General features: G+C 44.5%; 1 protein-coding gene across 2 annotated transcripts in view; it reads left to right on the forward strand.

The window, feature by feature from the left end:
* The window catches only part of SORD (sorbitol dehydrogenase), a 38,237-nt gene that overhangs the window by 11,389 nt on the left and 5,447 nt on the right, over window positions 1-21,401 (forward strand). For both annotated transcript variants that reach the window (XM_077828562.1, XM_077828563.1), the window contains 4 exons: window positions 342-501; window positions 5,609-5,727; window positions 6,229-6,294; window positions 10,160-10,335. In XM_077828562.1, the coding sequence (XP_077684688.1) occupies window positions 342-501; window positions 5,609-5,727; window positions 6,229-6,294; window positions 10,160-10,335 (521 nt within the window). The remainder of the gene's footprint in view (window positions 1-341; window positions 502-5,608; window positions 5,728-6,228; window positions 6,295-10,159; window positions 10,336-21,401) is intronic.

Here is a 21,401-nt window from a genome sequence, read left to right on the forward strand (position 1 = left end):
ATTTACAGTGATTAGACGGAGGGGAAGATATAGGTAGCTCTGCATGTGACTGAGCCTGCATCCTCTTAGTGTTTGTCTGCCTCTTACATATTATATTTTCTTCTGTAATGCTGAACACTGTGTGTGGCTGGGTCCCTGGGGCTGGGTGATGAGTCTTCCGTAGCATGGCATTAGGGAAAGAGATTGAAGTGTATCAAAGGAAGTCTTTGTCTTTCAGTGGGTGTTTACAGAACAGGGTAGATCTCTCCCTTCCTTGGCATCCCTCTTGATCATTCAGATCTCCACATGGTGCAGTGCCCACACACTCCTTGTCTCACCCCACCCTCCTTTCACTCACTCAGGCGATCGAGTGGCCATTGAGCCTGGTGCTCCGCGAGACATCGATGAATTCTGCAAAATCGGACGCTACAACCTGTCTCCGACTATCTTCTTCTGTGCGACACCTCCCGATGATGGAAACCTGTGCCGATATTATGCACACAATGCCAACTTTTGCTACAAGTCAGTCACACACGCCCCCTGCCTACAAATAACCACTCCCTGTGTGGGGTTATCCATATTGTTCCTCCCTCTCTCCCTCAGCCATCTGCACAATGGGGATAGTAATCTAGTTACATGAAGCACTTTTTGTTATTTCCCTAGATGCCCCTGGCATAGGTAGGGTTCAGAGGCCTGGTTGCGAAATGTTTGGGAATGTGATCTAGACCTTAATCTGATCTCCTTTGTACTGACCTTCTGTGTAATGCACTTTGAGAGCTACAGATGCTAAGTACTGTAGAAGAGCTAGGGATTATTTATTTATTTGTTTGTTTGTCTTTGTTTTTATCTCCATTCTTGACCGTGGTATCTGAGAACTTTATGACAAGAACTTGTTAGACCTTTCTCTCCTGCAGATTTCCTATGACTTTATCACTGCTTTAACCCCAAAGGGTGTCCTTTTCTTAAACCCTCTCTCTTTTTGCTCTCATTTCTATAAGGCAAGGTAAGGCCTGATGTTTTTTTGGGTTCTGCTGTTGGAAACTCCAGGAAGGGCTTTCCCTCATTCATCAAGGAGAGCCAGCCCCTTGCTGCCCTGTAGAAAGCACTGCAAGAACTGCTAAACCTGCAATATGATTTGCTCAGTTATTAACTGAGAAGACCTAGACTGGTTCTGATTGTCCCAGGCTGCCAGTACCCCCGCTAATCCAGCCTTTGTGCAACACTGAAGACAATTTTGACCCCACTGGTGCCAAAGGTCACATCCTGGTTGTCAGAGAAACTCATTTGGGCTCCGATTCAGCAAAACATTTAAGCATATGAGCATCCATATTGCTTGATTGTACTGGGACTTAAGCACAAGCTTAATGTTAAGAATGTGCTGAAGTACTTTGCTGAATTGGAGCATTAGAAAACCTAGCAGTCCAAATTCATCCCTGCATAACTGCTCTGACTTCAGTAGAGTCATGCCAGGAATGAACTGGGTCCAGCATATCCACCCCATCAAAATACTCAGTTGGCAGTGCCATGTAGATATTTAATCTATGGAGTTTGCTCCCGTTTGGAGGCTTGTGTGGAACACGGAGTTCCATGTACACTGAAGAAAGAACAAATCTGTAAATCCAGAAATTCACTAACGCTAGGGACTAACCTTCTTTCATTTGTGCCTGTGCATGCTCTAGAAATAGCATCCCTGATGTTTGCTGGGTTGTCAAAAATGGACCTCTGCATTGGGATCATTGTCTCATAGTGACAGGACTTTGTGCTCTTACTGGAGGGCCTTGGAGCATTTTGCAAACATTAATGAATGAAGCTTCTTTGCAAGGTAGCTAAGTATGATGATCCCTCTTTTTAGATGGATTAATTGAAGCACACATTCACCCTGTGGACCGGCGACAGAGCCCCAACAGACTCTCAGTACCCTGCTCTGCACAGGGAGGGGACTAGTATCTGGCTTGGTTCCTTTTTTCAGGTTATAATAAAAATCACACTTTGCCTTTCACTAGCACCTTCCATGTGAGTATATCCAGGCACTTTGAAAGCATTTATTAATGTAACTACATGGCTCATGGCAGGTGAGCAGGAATCATTCACCTAGGAAGTTATGGGCTTGGTTTTCAAAATGTGAGACTGGATGATGGACTGATTGTGTGTGTACACATGTAACTGGTTGTCACTCTGGCAGCAGGCACACAGATACCCATGTGGTGCTAACTCTCCACAGAGCTATAATAACTAGGTAGTTCTTCATATGTCACTATCATCACTCCATACCCCAAGCACAGCTCCCCCTGGAAAGGGCTGAAGACTCCAGGAAGGCCACTAGGGACCTTGTTTCATCAATCAGATTTTTCTGGGAGTTGATTAAATACCCTGGTAATGAGCAGCAATATAGAATCCTTAAAAAGATAGATTAGTGAACTCCCTCCCCCACTAGTAACTGCTCAGACAAATTACTGACATGTACACCCTTGGCACAGTCCTGGCCTGCTTCTGTTCTGAAACCCGGCCCACAAAGTATCACTTCAGTATGCAGCATAGCACCAGTGATTGCACTGATAAAGCCCTGGGGTAGTTTTATCAGAGGTCCAAATCCTTACTCAGGCAAAATTCCCCCAAAAATCAGTTGCTCAAGGATCCTGCAGGATTAGGTCCATAAAGCAATAGAGTGTAGTCTGCTTTAGCACAGTGTGACGGGTTCGGTCACAGAGACCCCCGTTGGGACTGTCACCTTACGTGCTGAGACTACCTCTGAGCCCGTCTTCCCTGCCAGGTTGGGACTTCAGAACTCTGCCTTGTTGAGCCAGTTATGCTAATCTGCTGCAACACAGACCAACACCCCCAAAGCTGCAGACTTAACTGAAAATGGCTTAGCAAGTGCTCCTGTCCCTAGCACCCAGACACCCAGCTCCCAATTGGATCCAAACCCCAATTAAATCCGTTTTACTCTGTATAAAGCTTGTACAGGGTAAACTCGTAAGTTGTCTGCCCTCTATAACACTGATAGAGAGATATGCACAGCTGTTTGCTCCCCCAGGTATTAATTACTTACTCTGGGTTAATTAATAAGCAAAACGGTATTTTACTAAGTGTAAAAAGTAGGATTTAAGTGGTTCCAAGTAATAACAGACAGAACAAAGTAAGTTACCAAGCAAAATAAAACAAAACATGCAAGTCTAAGCCTAATACAGTATGAAACTGAATACAGGTAAATCTCACCCTCAGAGATGTCCCAATAAGCTTCTTTCACAGACTAGACTCCTTCCTAGTCTGGACCCAATCCTTTTCAGACCAATGTTGTGGTTTATGGCCTGGGTCCAGCAATCACTCACACCCCCGTAGTTACAGTCCTTTGTCCCAGTTTCTTTCAGGCAACTCTTTGGGGAGGAGAGGCCATCTCTTGAGCCAGCTGAAGACAAAATGGAGAGGCTTCCAGGGTCTTTTATATTCTCTCTCTTGTGGGCGGAAACTCCTTTGTTCTTCTGTACAAAATCACAGCAACAAGATGGAGTTTGTAGCCATCTGGGCAAGTCACATGTCCATGAATGATTCAGCTTTTTGCAGGCCAATGCCATTGTTTACATGTTAGTTTGAATGTTCCCAGGAAAGCTTAGATGTGGATTATCGTCTCCCAAAGTCCATTATCAGTTAAGTATTTCTTGATTGGGCACTTACTGAGAATAGTCCTTTCTCAAGAAGCTGACCAAATGCTTCACTGAGGTTACTTAGAATAAAACACATTGAGATACAAGTACATAGCCAATATTCATAACTTCAAATACAAAAATGATACACAGATACAGACAGCATAATCATGACCAGCAAATTACGACCTTTCCATAGGCAACTTACTTGACCTCCTTTGTACAAGATTTGGTGCAACTATAGGACCTTGGTTGCAACAATGATCTATACAGTCACAGTTCCTGTCAATAATATCACACACAGGTTTATTGATTTTCTTCAGAAATCTTTCCTGCAATAAACTAGACATTTTCCTGTTTACAAACAAACAGGCCATTTCTCATCTGGGTTTGTATTTGGTACCTAATGAAATGTCAGCATTGGAATATAAAATACAATTAATCTGAAAAGGTTTGTCCCTCCTCCTGACTCTGTCTACTAGAGTGCACTGCTGCTGTCTGGCAGAGGAGAGCTTCTTCAAACTGGGGTCCTAAACAGCTTTTGGAGACACTGTGGTGGCTAGGACTAGACCGTGCTGTTTAGGGCCTATTCTTCACTGTCAGACGAGTGTAGCTGATTGTGACAGTATTTCTGCTCTGTTAGGAGAATTTCCTTTTATTTGATGTCAGTGTTTCCTGGAAAGTTACTGTTCTGATTCATGGGGCAGCTCTCCTCTTGCAGGGGAAGGGAACTTTCATTCGTACCTGAATGAAAGATACTTTGGCTAAAACTTTCAAGCTTAGGTGCCCAGAATTACCCCTCAGAATCTATATTTAGGTCTCCTAAGTAAAAGTGCCCTGATTTACAGAGCTGCTGTGGGAGTCAGCAGTTTCTCTGGCTTTACGCTGACCCAGCTGAGATCAGAATCTGGCCCTCTGACTTCAGGCTGCCCCTCTGCTGTCTCAAAGGAGAGGCCTTGTCAGCTGTCTCTGCCCTCCACTACCCCATTTTGTGGAACACTTCCTTTCAAATACAGTTTCCAGTGCCTGTTTTGTGAGAGGTTCGGTTTGCCTACTGATTTTCTGGATGGCTGCATTGAGCAGCAGGGGGCTGGGGCTCATCTCTCTTGCAGCAGCTCAGAAGTATCTGTCTTATAGCAGAATCATTGGGTTTGTCTCCCTCTGGCCATGTGCCTTTTGTCATCATTTACTCCTGTTCCAACTGCATACAAGACACTACCACTGTGGTTTGGGGGCATTTGACTCCCTCTTTGGACCAGGTGTTAGTTACTCCGCTAACTATGGAGAGTCAGTGCCTTCGATTCTTCTTGGGAGAGTGAGTGCTAGGACCTAGTTACCAAATGTTAAACTCTTTGTATATACCAAATATTTGTATGAATCTCAGGCCAACCCACTGGTTGAAACACTTCCCACATCTCAGTGGCCAGCAATAGGGTATGATGGGGTAGTGAATAAGGGGATGTCTGATCATATGTCCCTTTGCTTTGCTTTGTGAGATGAAGTGGCCAGCTCTGCAAGCTATAGCATTTCATGGGTCTGACAGGAGTCACTTAGGGAACACTTCCCTTATTAACCTGAAGAGAGGATGATCTGCAGCACATTCCCCCTCTCCTCCAGGAATAGAACAATGATAGAAGTTGAAGGTGCAGAAGCTTTCTCCCCCATACCCATCCACAAAGGCAGGGCAGACCTCATCCCCACAGCACATTGCTGAACATCCTCACGACTCATTGCAGCAAACACCAAGCATTATGTTTTCTAGGGTGGGTGCCTAAATTGTGCCTGCCGAAAGAGAGATTGTAGAGGCTGATGGGTACTTCGCTGCATAGTAGTCTCTTATACAGTGCACAGGTGTGTGTTTTATTTCAATTATAAGGGCATTTTGCCAGCACAGTTTAGACACTAACCTTTGCAGACGTGGTTAGCTTCACCCCACCACCATTAAAAGCCCCTATTGTGGCGGTTGCTTGTGTCTCTGGTTCTTGCAGGCTTCCAGATAACGTCACCTTTGAAGAAGGGGCCCTCATTGAACCTCTTTCTGTGGGAATCCATGCCTGCCGAAGAGGCGGAGTCACTCTGGGATCCAAAGTCTTAATCTGTGGGGCTGGTATGGAATAACCCGCCTTGTGCTTCCCACCTGTCGTGAGTGCTCTGTCACAGAGAAATGCAGTAGAGTGACCAGCCTGGTTTCTAGGTTCAGGATGGAGCACTGTGTGCTGACAACTCGGTCTCCATGGCCCGCATCTCTGTATTGAGGCTGAGGGTGGTCTGGGGCAGCAGTGCACTCCTTGGCCACATTTTGGCCAGCCCTGCTCCAAAATGGATTTGAAGTGCGTGTTGTGGCTAAACAGGCAGTTTGGGTGGTAGCAAGATACCTAGGAATCTGACAGTATTCTCCTCACTGCCAGCTCCAAACCTGGAACAATAACAGTCATGCCCGCTGCCATTCTCAATGCACTGCAGCGGATCATGACATCTGCCATAATCCCAGTACCAGTCCTCCGTGGAGCACTGCTATAACCCCAACGCAGTGAGCTTTACACTCACTTCACAGTGATCATGATTTTCCTGTATTCTGACATCTTATTTTCCTTCCTTATTGCTCAAGGACCCATTGGGCTAGTTTGCTTGCTCGTTGCCAAGATGATGGGTGCCGCCCAGGTAGTAATCACTGGTAAGATCTTCTTTTAACCCTTAAAATGCTGCCTCATTCTCACATGTCCAAAAAAGGCTGCTCTTTCTGTGTGGCAGGTCACTGTGCAAATTAGCAGCAGAAGTGCCTGGTGGTAAGACAAAGCTATGCTAGGTACCTATGTGAAGATCATCACCTGGTGTATGTATGTAGGTGTCTTTAGCAGACCTGTTCTTCATCCAGTTTTTCTTTCTGCATCTTAATGACCGGTAAAGGGAGATATAAATAGGACTGTGCTTAATTAGCACAGGTTTACTGAAATGTTCCCCAGGCCAGAGCCCCCAAATGGAAACTACTAGGAGGATACAACTGCACCCTTCACAACTAGGAGTATGGATGTTCATCAGCATTGCAATTATTGTTTCAGTCTTCAGACTGAGGCATAAAACTGATGTTCCACCTGCTCATTAAAGACACATTCTTCAAGAGTAGTGGTGCTAACCTTGGAATTTGTGCCGAATTCCAAGCCAGGTAATTGCATTCTCCTCTCTAAATCCTCCTGCATTTCATTTGGTATAGTATTCTTTCTGATCTGAATTATTATATTATTTCGCTGTGCTCTGCTGATCAGCTGCTGCATTCCCCCACCCTCCAGAGGTGACTGTGTTTGGGCGATGTGCTGTTTGCTCTGTATATAATTTACAGAGTGCTTTGGCACCCTTGAGGTGCTATAGAAATAAAATCTGTGCGTAGTGTGACAAATTTTGATTAGTCATCCACTGAGTTCCTTCAGATTGTGAAGCTATCACTGAGGCCTCTGTAATTGTCCGTGACATTTGATCCTTCCCAAGCCACCTGCGTCACAGATGCTGTTACTCAGACAGCAAGAGGCTCAGAAATGCCCACTATGGGGCAGTCTTGTTCAAATGTTTCCCGTATTATATGTGGCAAGGAGCGAGATTACCCTTCTTTGAACTTTAGGAGGCGGGCTGCCTTCAGGAAAATATTTTCCATGTTGGCGTTAGGAGGAACGCCTCTCCAACCCATTATTTGCCTAGACATGTTTTACTGCACTTCCCAGAGAAATATTTTATTTTACTTATACTTGTAAAATATTTGCCTATAAAACTCTTTATCTGCACAGCACATTTCAAATTGATCTGTTTGTGGAGATATTTGCCTATTGCGTCTATAGCAGGACATAAATAGCTGAGAGATAGAATAAAGGACGCAGACCCACGCAATGCAGTTCTGCTTGCCCCATCTCAAAAAAGATGTATAAGAATTGGAAAAAGTACAGAGAAGGTAACAAAAATGACTAGGAGTATGGAACGGCTTCTGTATGAGGGGAGATGAAAAAGACTGGGACTGTTTGGCTTAGAAAAGAGACGGCTAAGGGGGAGTATGACAGAGGTCTATACAATCATGACTGGTGCAGAGAAAGTGACTAAGGAATTGTTATTTACCCCTTCACGTAACACAACAATCAAGGCTCACACAATGAGATGAATAGCAGGTTTAAAACAAACAAAAGGAAGTGCTTCTTCAAACAATGCACAGTCAACCTGTTGAACTCATTGCCAGGGGTTGTTGTGAATGCCAAAAATATAGCTGGGTCCAAAAAATAATTAGATAAGTTCATGGAGGATAGGTCCATCAGTGTCTGTTAGCCAGTTTGGTCAGGAATTCAACCCTACACTCTGGGTGTCCCAAGCCTGGGTGTCCCTAGCAGACTGCCAGAAGCTGCAGCTGGATGACTGGGAATGGATCACTCAATAATTGCCCTGTTCTGTTCATTCCCTCTTAAGCCTCTGGCACTGGCCACTATTGGAAGACAGGATACTGGAGTAAATGGGTCATAGGTCTGACCCAGTATGGCCATTCTTATGACTGGTACTTGCAGGTGGAGGGAGCCAGATACCCAAGCTTACTATGGAGGCAAGTCTCCTAGCTGCTCCCCATCAATAAGGAATGGACCTCTAAGTGCTGCCAGATCCTGCCCTGGTTATTAAATGGGTCATTGTCCCTCTGCTTCAGAGCCTTTCCCCAGCTCTCCTGCTCTTGGGATGAGGCCAAGGATTTTGACGGGGATATCCCCCAGGCCTGTCCTCTCCTTGATGGGGAGGTACACCTCCCCTTTCAAAGGGCTGTCTTTGTCCCTGAAGGGCTGAAAAGAGCAAACTTATCCTCCAGCAACTGTGCAATGGCCCAATAAAAATAATGCTAAAAAAGAGGAGGAGGCAATCTAGGGGATACAGGTGGCCTCTCCCTGATTTCCTTTCCACATCCTCATGTAGGTGGATCTTTGGAATCCAACCATGAAACTGGTGTCACAGCAAAATCAGGAAGAGGGATTTCCCTCCTTTCCTCCCCCCAGGCTTGGCTGCCTGACTTCATGTGAAGAGAGGATGTCCACGGTCATCTGCACCTTAGCAAATAGCCCGCAATGATTTATTACACACGGGAACCAAAAGGTTTCACCACTGTCCTGCATCTGGCAGCGATGCATGGATACTGTCCACCTTTTCAGAGCGGATTTCTTCCCCAAAGACCCAGAGAACATGAAGCTAAAGGAAACCCTTAGAAGAGATTTGGAAACTTTCCTAACAGTTCTGTGGACTTCCCTCCCCACCACCTGTTTCTCAACCATGTTACAGTGTGCTGGCCTCAAAGGGATAGACCCCCCTCAGGTTAAGAAGAATTCCAATATGCCTTAATGCCAGGCTCCTAGCAATGCTCTGGTCTCCATGCATTTGCTGCCAAAGTGATGGTATTGAATTCACTAGCAAGTCAAGTTATGGTTAGGCAGCTGGTAGACTGTGATCACTTCGTATTACGCTTCTTCATAATTTTCTCGCTGTTACTTTGTGCTCCTTATGTAAATAAGGAAGTGTTATTTACTCCTTCTCATAACGCACGAACTAGGAGTCACCAAATGAAATTAATAGGCAGCCAGTTTAAAACAAACAAAAGGACGTATTTCATGACACAACACCCAGTCAACCTGTGGAACTCCTTGCCGGAGGATGTTGTGAAGCCCAAGACTATAAAAGGGTTAAAAAAAAAATCTAGATAAATTCATGGAGGATAGGTCCATCAATGGCTATTAGCCGGGATGAGCAGAGATGGTATCCCTAGCCTCTGTTTGCCAGAAGCTGAGAATGGGTGACAGGGAATGGATCACTTGATGATTACCTGTTCTGTTCATTCCCTCTGGGGCACCTGGCATTGGCCACTGTCAGAGGACAGGATACTGGGCTAGATGGACCCTTGATCTGACCCAGTATCGCCTTTGTTATGTTCTTACATTCTCTCCCATCTACTTACCCTCTCCACCAACTGTCTCTTGTCTCATAGGTTGATTTTAAGCTCTTTGGGGCAAGGACCCCCTCTTTTATCCATAGTTGTACAGCACCCAGCACAGAGGAGCCAGGGCTTCTAGGCAGTTTGCTAATTCGGTACAAATCATGAATAACCATGGGGATAATGTTGCATCTGTAGAGAACCCCATTGTTGTCAGGTGCCTGCAGCTGCACCTTTGCTACATGCCCTGGTCAGAATGACTTGTCTGTGGGCTTTAGAGTATTAAGACCTCAGCATCTTTGAAAGAGGCAACTTTATCTGTGGCCAGAGTCCCGTTGGCATCTCTTGTGCCTTTAAGTTGCTTGTCACACGTCTTTCCCCACCAGCCCAGAGAGGAGAGCTGATCTCCTACCCAATCCATGCGCCATCAGGCTGGGGGAGTTCTGAACCAGACTTTTCCACCCAATGTGCCTGCATTGTGTGCGTGCAATGTGTCCGTGCCCCACTGGGCATGCTTGCTGCAGGGCCTCTCTGTGTGACATCTTTTCTTGCATGACGTTTGTCAGCCAGCTGCAGTTCTGTGATTTATTTTTTCCTTCCCCAGATTTATCTGCCTCCCGCCTGGAAAAAGCCAAAGAGATTGGGGCAGATTTCACCATTCAGATAAAGAAAGAGACCCCAAAGGACATGGCCTGCATGGTGCAAGATTTGCTTAACTGCATGCCTGACATAACCGTGGAGTGCTCCGGGGCAGAGGCCAGCATCCAAACTGGCATTTACGTGAGTTCCTTCTTCCCCTATCTAAGATCCAGGGTGGATAAAAATCAATGATTTTAAAAAATAAATAAATAAATAAAATCGGATTTTTTAAATTTAAATTGGATTTTTTTTAGAAAATGCTTTTTGAAGAAAATCCTCTCTAAAGATAGTTTTAATTAAGATACATTATAGCTCAAAGATATCTCATCATGGTAGAGGGATTATAAATTCTAATTCTATAGCATGAGACAATATATTCATGTAATGTTTAAGAAAAATTTTGTAAATGAGTTCCAGTAGTTCACCGATTAGAGACCCAATCTTATGGGGTTCCAGGGGCTTCTGTATAGATTATTTAGGTTAATCTTTCTATCTACCCAATAGGACTCAGTGCTCAGTCTAGAAGATACCATCAGAGATGCTTAGTTTTGCAGTTCTCAAACTGTGGATTTGTGTCTCTAGAGATAACATGCTTGTTAACAGCAAAAATGTTTTTAAATAAATAAATAATATATAGAGGTGTGAAATAACAGATCTCAACCCTGTTGTCGCTCTGCAAATTTGTGTACACGGAGTCAATCCCTTACCTCTCTCTAAAAGTGCAAAGTTTCAAAAAGTTAAATGAATAGAAGATAGTTGGGGGTGGAATAGATCTGGACAAGGAGAAGAAGTCTGGAGATAAATGTGAGAAGGGAGGGACAGGCAGTAGAAACAAAAGTGAAACTGTTTGAGCAGCATATTCCAGAAGTCTTGAGGTCTTTCTGAGTGTAACCTTCATTGATTTGAGATCTACCATATCCAGTGATGAGCTGCCAAAATCTTAACAAATGGTTCCCTCCTCACCCCACGAGGGGGTTGTTGCCCACCCCCGCTCCCCGGGACTCCTGCCCCATCCAACCCCCCGCGTTCCTTGTTTCAGTCACATCATGTATGTCACATAGCCACAGTATATCACCTGTAGCAAAAAAGGAAAAAAAAAATCTCCATCATCCAGAAACAACTAGAGATAAGTTTGTAATAAGAACCAGCACATTACAAAAAGAGGTAATTGATGAAAAAATTGCCCCATTTGTTTATGTAACAAACTCTTCTTTCTGTACGGTTGAGAACCCACACTTCATTAACATGGTTCAGTCATTAAGACCAGGATACAGTCCACCCAACAGAGCAGATGCCGCAGGCAAATTGCTGGATAAAATGTATGAAAGAGAAATTGAGCAGTGTGCAAAAGGTCTAGAGGGTAAAATTGTTAACCTGAGTCTTGATGGGTGGAGCAATGTCCACAATGATCCTGTTGTATGTGCTTGTGTGACAACAGAAGAAGGGAATGTCTTCCTTACAGATACAATTGATACATCAGGAAATGCACACACAGCAGAATACTTACAAGAAGTAGCAGTAAAAGCTATAACAAACTGTGAAAAAAATTCAAGTGTCTAGTACGCAGCTTGGTCACAGACAATGCTATAAATGTATCCAAGATGAGAAGAAATTATTTAGAAGAGAGTGAAGAGAGTCCCAAGTTAATAACATACAGTTCCGGTGCTCATTTGATGCACCACCTAGCCAAAGACTTCAGGGTTCCAGAAATAAAGGCTAATGTTGTTGAAATTGCAAAATACTTCCGTAACAACCACTTTACAGCAGCTGCTCTGAAAAAAGTGGGAGGAACCAAGCTAACTCTCCCCCAAGACGTGCGATGGAACTCAGGAGTGGACTGTTTTGAGCACTATATCAAGAACTGGCCTAAACTGATGACAGTTTGTGAACAAAATCATGAAAAAATAGATGGCACTGTCACAGCCAAAGTGCTCAACATTGGGCTTAAGAGAAATGTTGAACACATGCTGAGTACCTTGAAGCGTATTTCTGTAGCCTTGAACAAAATGCAGGGAAACAGCTGTTTTATTGCTGATGCTGCTGAAATTTGAAATGGAACTGAGAGAGATCTTAAAAAGATGACAGAGTTAAATTACAAGCATTAAAAAAAACAAATGGGACAAGCACTGTCTCCAGCTCATTTTCTTGCAAATATTCTCAATACTCAGTACCAGGGTCAAACCTTAACTGCTGAAGAGGAGGAGTTGGCTATGACACGGACATCCAGCAATCATCCCTCCATAATACCAACTATAATAAACTTCAGAGCTAAGGGTGAACCATTCAAGAAAGTTTGCTGATGATGTTCTAAAGAAAGTCACACCAGTGAACTGGTGGAAGTCACTTAAGCACTTGGATTCAGAGACTGTAGAAGTGATAATCCCACTTTTAACAGCAGTAGCTTCTTCTGCTGGCGTAGAAAGAATATTTTCTTCCTTTGGACTAATTTATTCCAAATTGAGAAATCATTTGGGACCTGAAAAAGCAGGAAAGTTTGTTTTTCTTTTCCAGATTATGAACAAACAGGAAAACTAAGGTGAAGAGGACAGAGTTAGCTGCAGAAGCCAATATTTTAAGTTTCTCATGTTGACCTGGCTGACGTAGTCGATTTAATTTTGGGATTTTTTAAAAAAATATATTTCATTTAACTATTTTAGTTAACAAAAACAAACCTGATTTAAAAACTTAATGTTTAACTACATTCAAAAATTCATATGCTTGTTTTGTTAAAATATTATATGTTTGCTGTTGAAGAAAAAATCCAGAATATACAACGTTGTTGTTTTAGTTAAATAAAACAATTTAAATGTCTGTCTGGTGACGTTCTCCTCCTAATACAGCGTGGCAAGAAAATCCTCCAAATATTAATGATTAACCTGTTGAATTGGAGATAGTTCACCTCCCAATGACTTCATAAATATCTGCTTCAGTTACCTTTGGTAAATGAAATAACCAAACAATCATTCATCTTATGATATAACTGTAAAACGAATCTGAAAAGTTTTCAAAATAAATCACTTTAAAAATGTATAGTGTGTACCTTCTAAAAACGAAACCTGCATCTATCTCTGAGTTGTGAAGAATATGTATTAAGGTTATAACAACCAACAAGAATGCACTTTTATGTAGAAATCCATGATTAAATCGAGTCTTCCTGATGTGATTTAAATCAATTTGATTTAAATCAAATCCACCCTGCCAAGATCAATGCCAGCATTTGCTTCTCTCCTTTCAGGTTGATCATTGGAGTGACTAAAAATAAAATGAGAGGTGAAACTGTGTGAGAGACCCACTTTACTGGCCAGACTCCTCTACCAGCAGGGCAGAGTCAATGGATGACAATGGAGATTTCAGTCTTTTGTTGCCACACGGCTGCTTGTTCAGGCTGACAGCGGGCTGCACCCACCATAGTCTCCCTGAGGCCACATGGATAAATTTACCTTGTGGTGGATCTGTGTCAGAGCCAAGGCTTGCCAAGGAGCTGTCAGTCCTCTGTGCCACCTTAAGCAGAGTTAGTGGTAGATAACATATGTGCATTTACTTTTCTCTAACTTCAGTGGGACTTGTGTGTGTGTGTGTATCTCAGGGCAGAACTTAGTTGAATGTGCATATGCAGTAATAATAATATTGCTCTGCTCCCCTGCAGGGGAAATGAGTTCTATGCTATGAGGTAGCCATGCCCTCCCCATGCTGTCAGGGACTGGGAATGTTCTTCTCCTCTGTGCAGGGCAGATTGGCCTAAATATTCCAAACCCGCTATGATTTTTGAGTGCCTAACTTTAAAGAAGCCTGAATTTCACAGGGCAGATGCTCAATAATTTCTGCAAATTGGGTCCTTTTAGAACTATACTTTCCCTAGACTATACTTTCTCTGACTACAGAGGACCTGAGTTGTATTTCCAGGGATGGTCTCTGGCTTACTGTGCAGTACTCTGCTCTGAGGCGTGGCGTAGAGAGGCTGCTGAGTTCTTTATGCATTGTGTCCTCTCCTTGCTCCTTCACCTCTCCTGTTTGTAGATGTCAATGTTGGCCATTGATTGAGGCAAGCAGCTCCCCTTCCCTTGCAGCCTCACCTTTGGAGAAGGCAAGCAATGAGTCAGCAGCATACAGCGTGCAAGAGAGAGAGGGTTATGTAAGCCCAAGGGAATGTGTTGTGTTGGCTCCTAATTGGCCGTAGTCTCCTGTGGGTAATGGTGATTGGCAGAATTGCATGATGTTGTGTTTTCCCATCCTCCTCCTGCCTTGCTGACTTCTACAGTATTTCCTTCAATGGCTCTTCATCTCCCCACTCCCTTATCTGTTAGCATCCCCCAATTTGTCATGTGTCCCCTCTTCATCTTTCATATACTCTCCTCACTGCTTCCTGTGTTTCCTCCCACTCATGACTTGCCCCCACTTCTCCCAGGCCTGGAACTGTCTCCCAGATTTTGTCCTCTGAGCACCTTCTCTCTTACCCCAGATCTCACCTTCAGACCCACCTTTCCCAGGACTGTCCTGCTATCCAGTGTGCACACTGTCCCTTGGCTTGTGTATGTATGCATTGTTTGCCTTGTGAGCTTTTCTGGGCAACTTGCTTCATGATTTGTACCCTAGCTGTGCTGTTGGAAGAACTAGGAGCACTGAAATGAAACCAAGTAAGTGAAAATGCAGGCTGAATCACAGGGCCATATCCCCTACTGTGCATTCTGCTAGGATGTAGAAAGGTTCAGACAGACCACAGGGTAATTTATTCTAGGGAACAGCTCTGACTTGATGGGCCTTTTCCATCTCTAGCTTCTCAATCACTAGTCCCATCTTCCCCTCAGTCTTTGTGCAGAATTCTCATTGCTATCCATGAGATTGCCATAGCAAGGCTAGTATTTGTGTCTATGATTATGGGACTGATCATTGACCAGATGTCTTCTGGTTATGAGGAATAGTCAACATGGATTTGACAAGAACTAATCAAGCCAAACCAACCTAATTTCCTTCTTTGACAGGGTTACTTGCCTAATGCTACGGGGAAACAGTAGATATGATATATCTTGATTTTAGTAATGCTTTTGACTAGTTTTGTCAATTAATTGCAGTTAACTCACGCAATTAACTAAAAAAAATTAATTGTGATTAATCACATTTTTAATCGCACCGTTAAACAGTAGAATATCAATTGAAATTTACTAAATATTTTGGTTGTTTTCTACATTTTCATATCTGTTGTATTCTGTGTTGTAATTGAAATCAAAGTGTATATTATTTTTTATTACAAATATTTGCCCTGTAAAAACGATAAACAAAAGAAATAGTATTTTTCGATTCGCCTCATACAAGTGCAGTAGTGCAGCGGTTCTCAAACTGTTGGTTGGGACTCCAAAGTGCGTTGCAACCCCATTTTACTGGGGTCACCAGGGCTGGCTTAGACTTTCTGAGGCCCGGGGCTGAATCCGAAGCCCGGGGCTGAATCCGAAGCCCGAGGACTTCAGCCCTGAGTGCTGGAGCTTAGATTACAGGCCCCCTCCCTGGGGCTGGAGGCTTTGGCTTTGGCCCCCCACCTGGGGTGGTGGGGCTTGGGTGGGCTCAAGCTTTGGTCCCTCCTCCTGGGGTCATGTAGTAGTTGATTTGCAGATCTGACAAAACGCAAAGAAGGTACCAAAGTGAGATTTCTAAAAATAGGTACTGCACGCGACCCAAGGTTTAAGAATCTGAAGTGCCTTCCAAAATCTGAGAGGGACGAGGTGTGGAGCATGCTTTTAGAAGTCTTAAAAGAGCAACACTCTGATGCAGAAACTACAGAACCTGAACCACCAAAATCTTCTGCTGGGGGCATCTGACTCAGATAATGAAAACGAACATGCGTCAATCTGCACTGCTTTGGATTGTTAACGAGCGGAACCCGTCATCAGCATGGACGCATGTCTCCGGGAATGGTGGTTGAAGCATGAAGGTACATATGAGTCTTTAGCACATCTAGCAAGGAAATATCTTGCGACGCCAGCTACAGCAGTGCCATGAGAACACCTGTTCTCACTTTTGGGTGACGTGAACAAGAATCGGGCAGCATTATCTCCTGCAAATATAAACAAATGTGTTTGTCTGAGCGATTGGCTGAACAAGAAGTAGGACTGAGTGGATTTGCAGGCTCTAAAATTTTGCATTGTTTTATTTTTGAATGCAGGTTTTTTTGTACATAATTCTACATTTGCAAGTTCAACTTTCATGATAAAGAGATTGCCCTACAGTACTTGTATCAGGTGAATTGAAAAATACTATTTCTTTTGTTTTTTTACAGTGCAAGTACTTGTAATCAAAAATAAATATAAAGTGAGCACTGTACACTTTGTATTCTGTGTTATAATTGAAATGAATATTTTTGAAAATGTAGAAAACATTCAAAAATATTTAAATAAATGGTATTCTATTATTGTTTAATCTTGCGATTAATAATGATAATGTTTTTAATTGCGCAATTAATCACAATTAATTTTTTTAATCACTTGACGGCCCTACTTTTGACACAGTCCCACTTCACATTCTCATAGCCAAACTACAGAAATTTGGTCTAGATGAAATGACTATAAAGATGGGTGTACAAATGGTTGAAAGAATGTGCTCAAAAAGTAGTTAACAATGGTTTGCTGTCAGACTGGGAGGTCTATCTAGAGTGGTTCTGCAGAGGATAGCCCTGGGTTCGGTACTCGTCAATATTTTCATTAATGACTTGAATAATGGAGCAGAGAGCATGCTTATAAAATTTGTGGATGACTCCAAGCTGGGATGGGTTGCAAGTAATTTGAAGGACAGGCTTAGATTTTAAAACAACCTTGACAAATAGGAGAATTGGTCTGAAATCAACAAGATGAAATTCAGTAAAGGCAAGTGCAAAGTACTAAACTTAGAAAGGAAAAATCAAACGCACCATTACAACATGGGGAATAATTGGTTAGGTGGTAGCACTGATGAAAAGGAGATGGGGGTTGGAGTGAATCATAAATCATGAGCCAGCAATGTGATGAAGTTGCAAAAAAGGCTATAATTCTGGGGTGTATTAACAGGAGTGTCATATGTAACACATGGGACGGAATTGTTCTGCTCTACTCGGCTCTGGTGAGGCCTCAGCTGAAGTGTTGTGTCCAATTCTGGGTGCTGCACTTTAGGAAAGATGTGGACAAACTGGAGAGAGTCCAGAGAACAACGAACATGATAAAACATTTAGAAAGCCTAACATATGAGGAAAATTTATAAAAACTGGACATGTTTAGTCTTGAGAAAAGTCTGAGGAGGGACCCGATAATGGTCTTCAGATATGTTAAGGGCTGTTATAAAGAGGACTGTGATCAATTGCTCTCCATGTCCGTTGAAGGCAGGACAAGAAGTAATCAGCTTAGTCTACAGCAAGGGAGATTTAGGTTGGATATTAGGAAAAACTTTCTAACTCTAAGGGTAGTTAAGCTCTGGAACAGGCTTCCAAGGGAGTTTGTGGAATCGCTGTCATTGGAAGTTTTTAAGAACCAGTAGGACAGCCACCTGTCAGGGATAGTCTAGGTTTACTTGGTCTTGCCTGAGTGCAGGGGGCTAGACTGGATGACCTCTTGAGGTCCCTTCCAACCCTACGTTTCTGTCATTCAATGATTTGTGACCATGCCGCTTCCTCTGACCCAATCTGCAGAGGGAGGTGAAAGGTGTCAGCTGTCACTTCTCACTGGGGGTAGGGGGGTTTGTCCATAGAAGAAGCAGAGGGTGTAATGTTAGCTGTTTAGCTGGGTGACAAGCGTGACACAAAAATAACTCCCTTTCTGAGGTGCTGAATGGGTGCCATGGGAAGTAAATGTGCTAGTAAGGGATTGAGAACAGCCACTTTCCCTTCCTTGCAGAGCTGTCTAAGTGCAGTGTTGGAGCCTTTCATCATGGGCAGACAAACCCCAGCCACATCTGAAAATCAAATGTTAGTCTATGCTGTGATAAAGGGGAGCAAGTCCAATCCAACACCCACAGCATGCCCTGTAACTAACCCATTAGGACTGTACTATCTGAGAGCCTTCAGGGTTCACAGAAACCTCCTGCAAATATTTTTTTCTTGTAGGTGAGAATCAAAGTTTGACCCATGCTGTCCTGGACTAGATTATCTCATGAGCTCTCCCTCTGATGTAATATTAATGTAATTTGAGTCTATATTTACTGCAGAAAACATTACCAATGTTTACACTGACCATACTGATTTTGCAATCAGGGTCACGACAATTGCTAAGATAAATAAAGACCTATCTGCACTCGTTTTCTGCGACTAACCGAGGTGAGTGACGCTTAGAGGAGGTAGTGCCCAGAAGCACTGGGATTCTGAAACGAGCTGCAGTACAGATAGCTCCTGTATCGGGAGCGCTGCAAGAGAACCCAGCCAAACCTCTGCTGGCATGACTGCAACGCCAGCCCCCAGGAAACAACAGACGCACAGTGGCCTTGTGGGGAATTTCACAGTGAGGGAGATATTGAGGCCTGTCCTATGCAGCGTCATTAACAACCTCAGGGCTGAACTGTGTCATGTAGTATAGCTCAGTGTTGGGGCACTGCAGAGCAGCTGTGCCCCATTCACAGCTCAGGGAGGCAGAATTACCCTGCTGCAGCTGCTGCTGTGCCAGTCCTGCCCTGGGGTCTTGTCGTGTCAGGCACTGCAGCGGTCTGGTGTTTGTATGGGCTATAAAGGGGGAGCAGGCTCCTTGACCCATTCCCCTCACTGTTCAGTGGCCTTGTGAGAGTAGCAGATGACAGGGGTCATTTGGCAGAGCCCCAGTATCTCCAACTCTGCAGCCTAGTAACAACTGAGCCACATCTGCAAGCAGTGGGATTTTGGCGTCTCTTGCACTTTGTGTCATGGGGGAGTGTGACCTAGCCTCATGTCTGAGATTAGACACTGATTGCCACTCTGCTTTGGCAACATCATCTTTTCCTGGGAATCTCCACTGGGAACAATGTCACTTTTCTGCCTCCTCCCCCCGGCTCAGGTCTGTCTCCTTCATGGCCCCAAGTAGCGCTTGTTTGGGGGGTTGTTGGAGCACAGTGATTCCACGGAGGTGGATGATCATCTGCCAGGTGAGTAGAGATCCCACATTGGTTCCTCCTTGTGCAGACCTAGTCCTATTCATTCCACCTCTCATACAATTGCTATAACATCATTGTGACTGTATTGAACTCATGGCCTAAGAAGACTTCAGACATTGGAAAATTATGGTCTGGATTTTCAGCAACATCAGAATCCTGGAGCTAGGGCCCTTTCTCTAGGTGTCTGTAGATCTCTGGCCGCCAGAGCAGTATCAAAGAGGTGGGATGTCCTTAGTTACGGTGAGGCAGGGTCCCTGGTACGAGCCAGTCACTGGGATAAGCATGCACACGCCTATCTCTGTGCTCCGCAGCTCCCACTCGCTGTGGTTTGGAGCACAGTGGAACCTGTCAGCAGTCACATACACCTATGCAAATTACAGCACTTGTGACCAAGTAGTGTTTTCTTCAGAAAACTTCTTAATCCCAGGCTTGACAGAGAACCAATCCTTGTTGGGTCAGGTGCCAAGAGCTGGGAATATAGCCCAGGTGGGTTTTTGGAAGTCCCATTGAGAACATCAGTAAGTTGTGTGTGCTATGGAGCAATGGACAGTGTTATTTAGAGATCCAAAACAATGCGATGGTACACAGCACAGTTTCAGGCATAATAAATACATCAGTAGATGTGCAGGTTATTAGTCATTCTGAGCACTCCTGCCATGGCATTATTTTATTATCAACCTTAATGTTTTGACAGCATAGTGTTGTGGCAGGGCAGGACTGTGTGGACTGTGACTCAGAAGGGCTGAGTTCTAATCCCACTCCTGACACTGCAGTGCTATGTGGCCTTGAACCCTGCCTATTCCCCTTTCTGTCCAGCTTGTCTGTTTAGATTGTAATTTCTGGGGCAGGGACTCAGGGACTGCCTCTTGCAATGAAGCCCCGATCTTGCTTGGGGCCTCTAGATACTACTGTTACACAAATAATTAATAAGAGTAATTGGGACAGTTTGTTTCTTAGGCCTTGTCTACACGGGGTTTCAGCCACTAGTGGAGCAGCCCAGTGCTTAGCCCCAGTGTAGAGGTGATTATATCAGTACAGTGCAGGTTGCACCAGTTCACCTTACCCTTAGGCTCTGCCCCAGTGCCTTTCTCCCTGCCCCTTGGCAGTTAGGCTCCAGGAGAGCTGAACTAGCAGAGATTCCCCTGCCAGGTTCCTCAGGACCCCTACATGGAGCTCAGCAGAAAAAACAATTCAGCTCCACACAGTGTATTGTCTTTTCCTGGTAAGCTCTGCAGGGCTTGAGGGGGAGCAATGTGCTCCTCCACAGCCCACTCACTGCTCCCTCTGTCCTGCCCACTCTCTGCCCCCTCCTTGTGTGTGGACAAAGAGCTGTGGAGTTCCCCCTTGGGACTTAAGGGTAGGAACTTAGAATGGGACACCTCCATGCACAGGATGATGGGGAAGAGGATCTGGGTGGTTTTGCTGGAAACTGGCTGAAACATCAAAAGCACCTCTGGGTATGTCTACACTTGGAGCTAGGAGTGTGCTTCCCATCTGAAGGAGGCATACTCGTGTGAGCTGTCATCAAGCTAGTGTGCTAAAGATAGAATGTAGCTGTGGCAGTGTGAGCTGCAGGATGGGCCAGCTGCCCCAAGGACAAACCTGTAAATGCTTTAGGGCAGCGGTTCTCAAACTGTGGGATAGGCCTTCCAAGGGAGGTGCGGGAATGTGTCAAGGGAGGCGCAAACTGTTTGCTTTTTTTTTTAAGAGCGCTGGCTGTCATCCCTGGTGGGTGGGCTTATGCAGAAAGGCTGTGCACACCAGGGAAGCAGGGAGAAAGGGGACAGCCAGAGTCCCACCACTTAGGTTTAGGTTCTCCTCCCTGGCCCAACCCTCATCGGGAGGCAGCCCAGTCTCAGGTTCTCCTTCCCCCCACTTCCCCAATCCCTCACTTGGAGGCAGCGGGGTTCTGCGTGTCAACCCCAGGGTGGCAGAAGCAGTACAGAAGTAAGGGTGGTAATGGGGCACTAAGTCTGCTGTGAAAAGGATATTGACAAATACCACTTTTCACATTGCCACCCTTACTTCTGTGCTGCTGCTAGCATGGTGGTGCCTTCAGAGCTGGGCACCCAGCAAGCAACCGCTGCTCTCCATTCTGCCTGGGTATATGCACTGGGGGGAGCGGGGTGGCGTAA

Source organism: Eretmochelys imbricata, chromosome 10 (assembly GCF_965152235.1).
Source record: "Eretmochelys imbricata isolate rEreImb1 chromosome 10, rEreImb1.hap1, whole genome shotgun sequence".
Lineage (NCBI taxonomy): Eukaryota > Metazoa > Chordata > Testudines > Cheloniidae > Eretmochelys > Eretmochelys imbricata.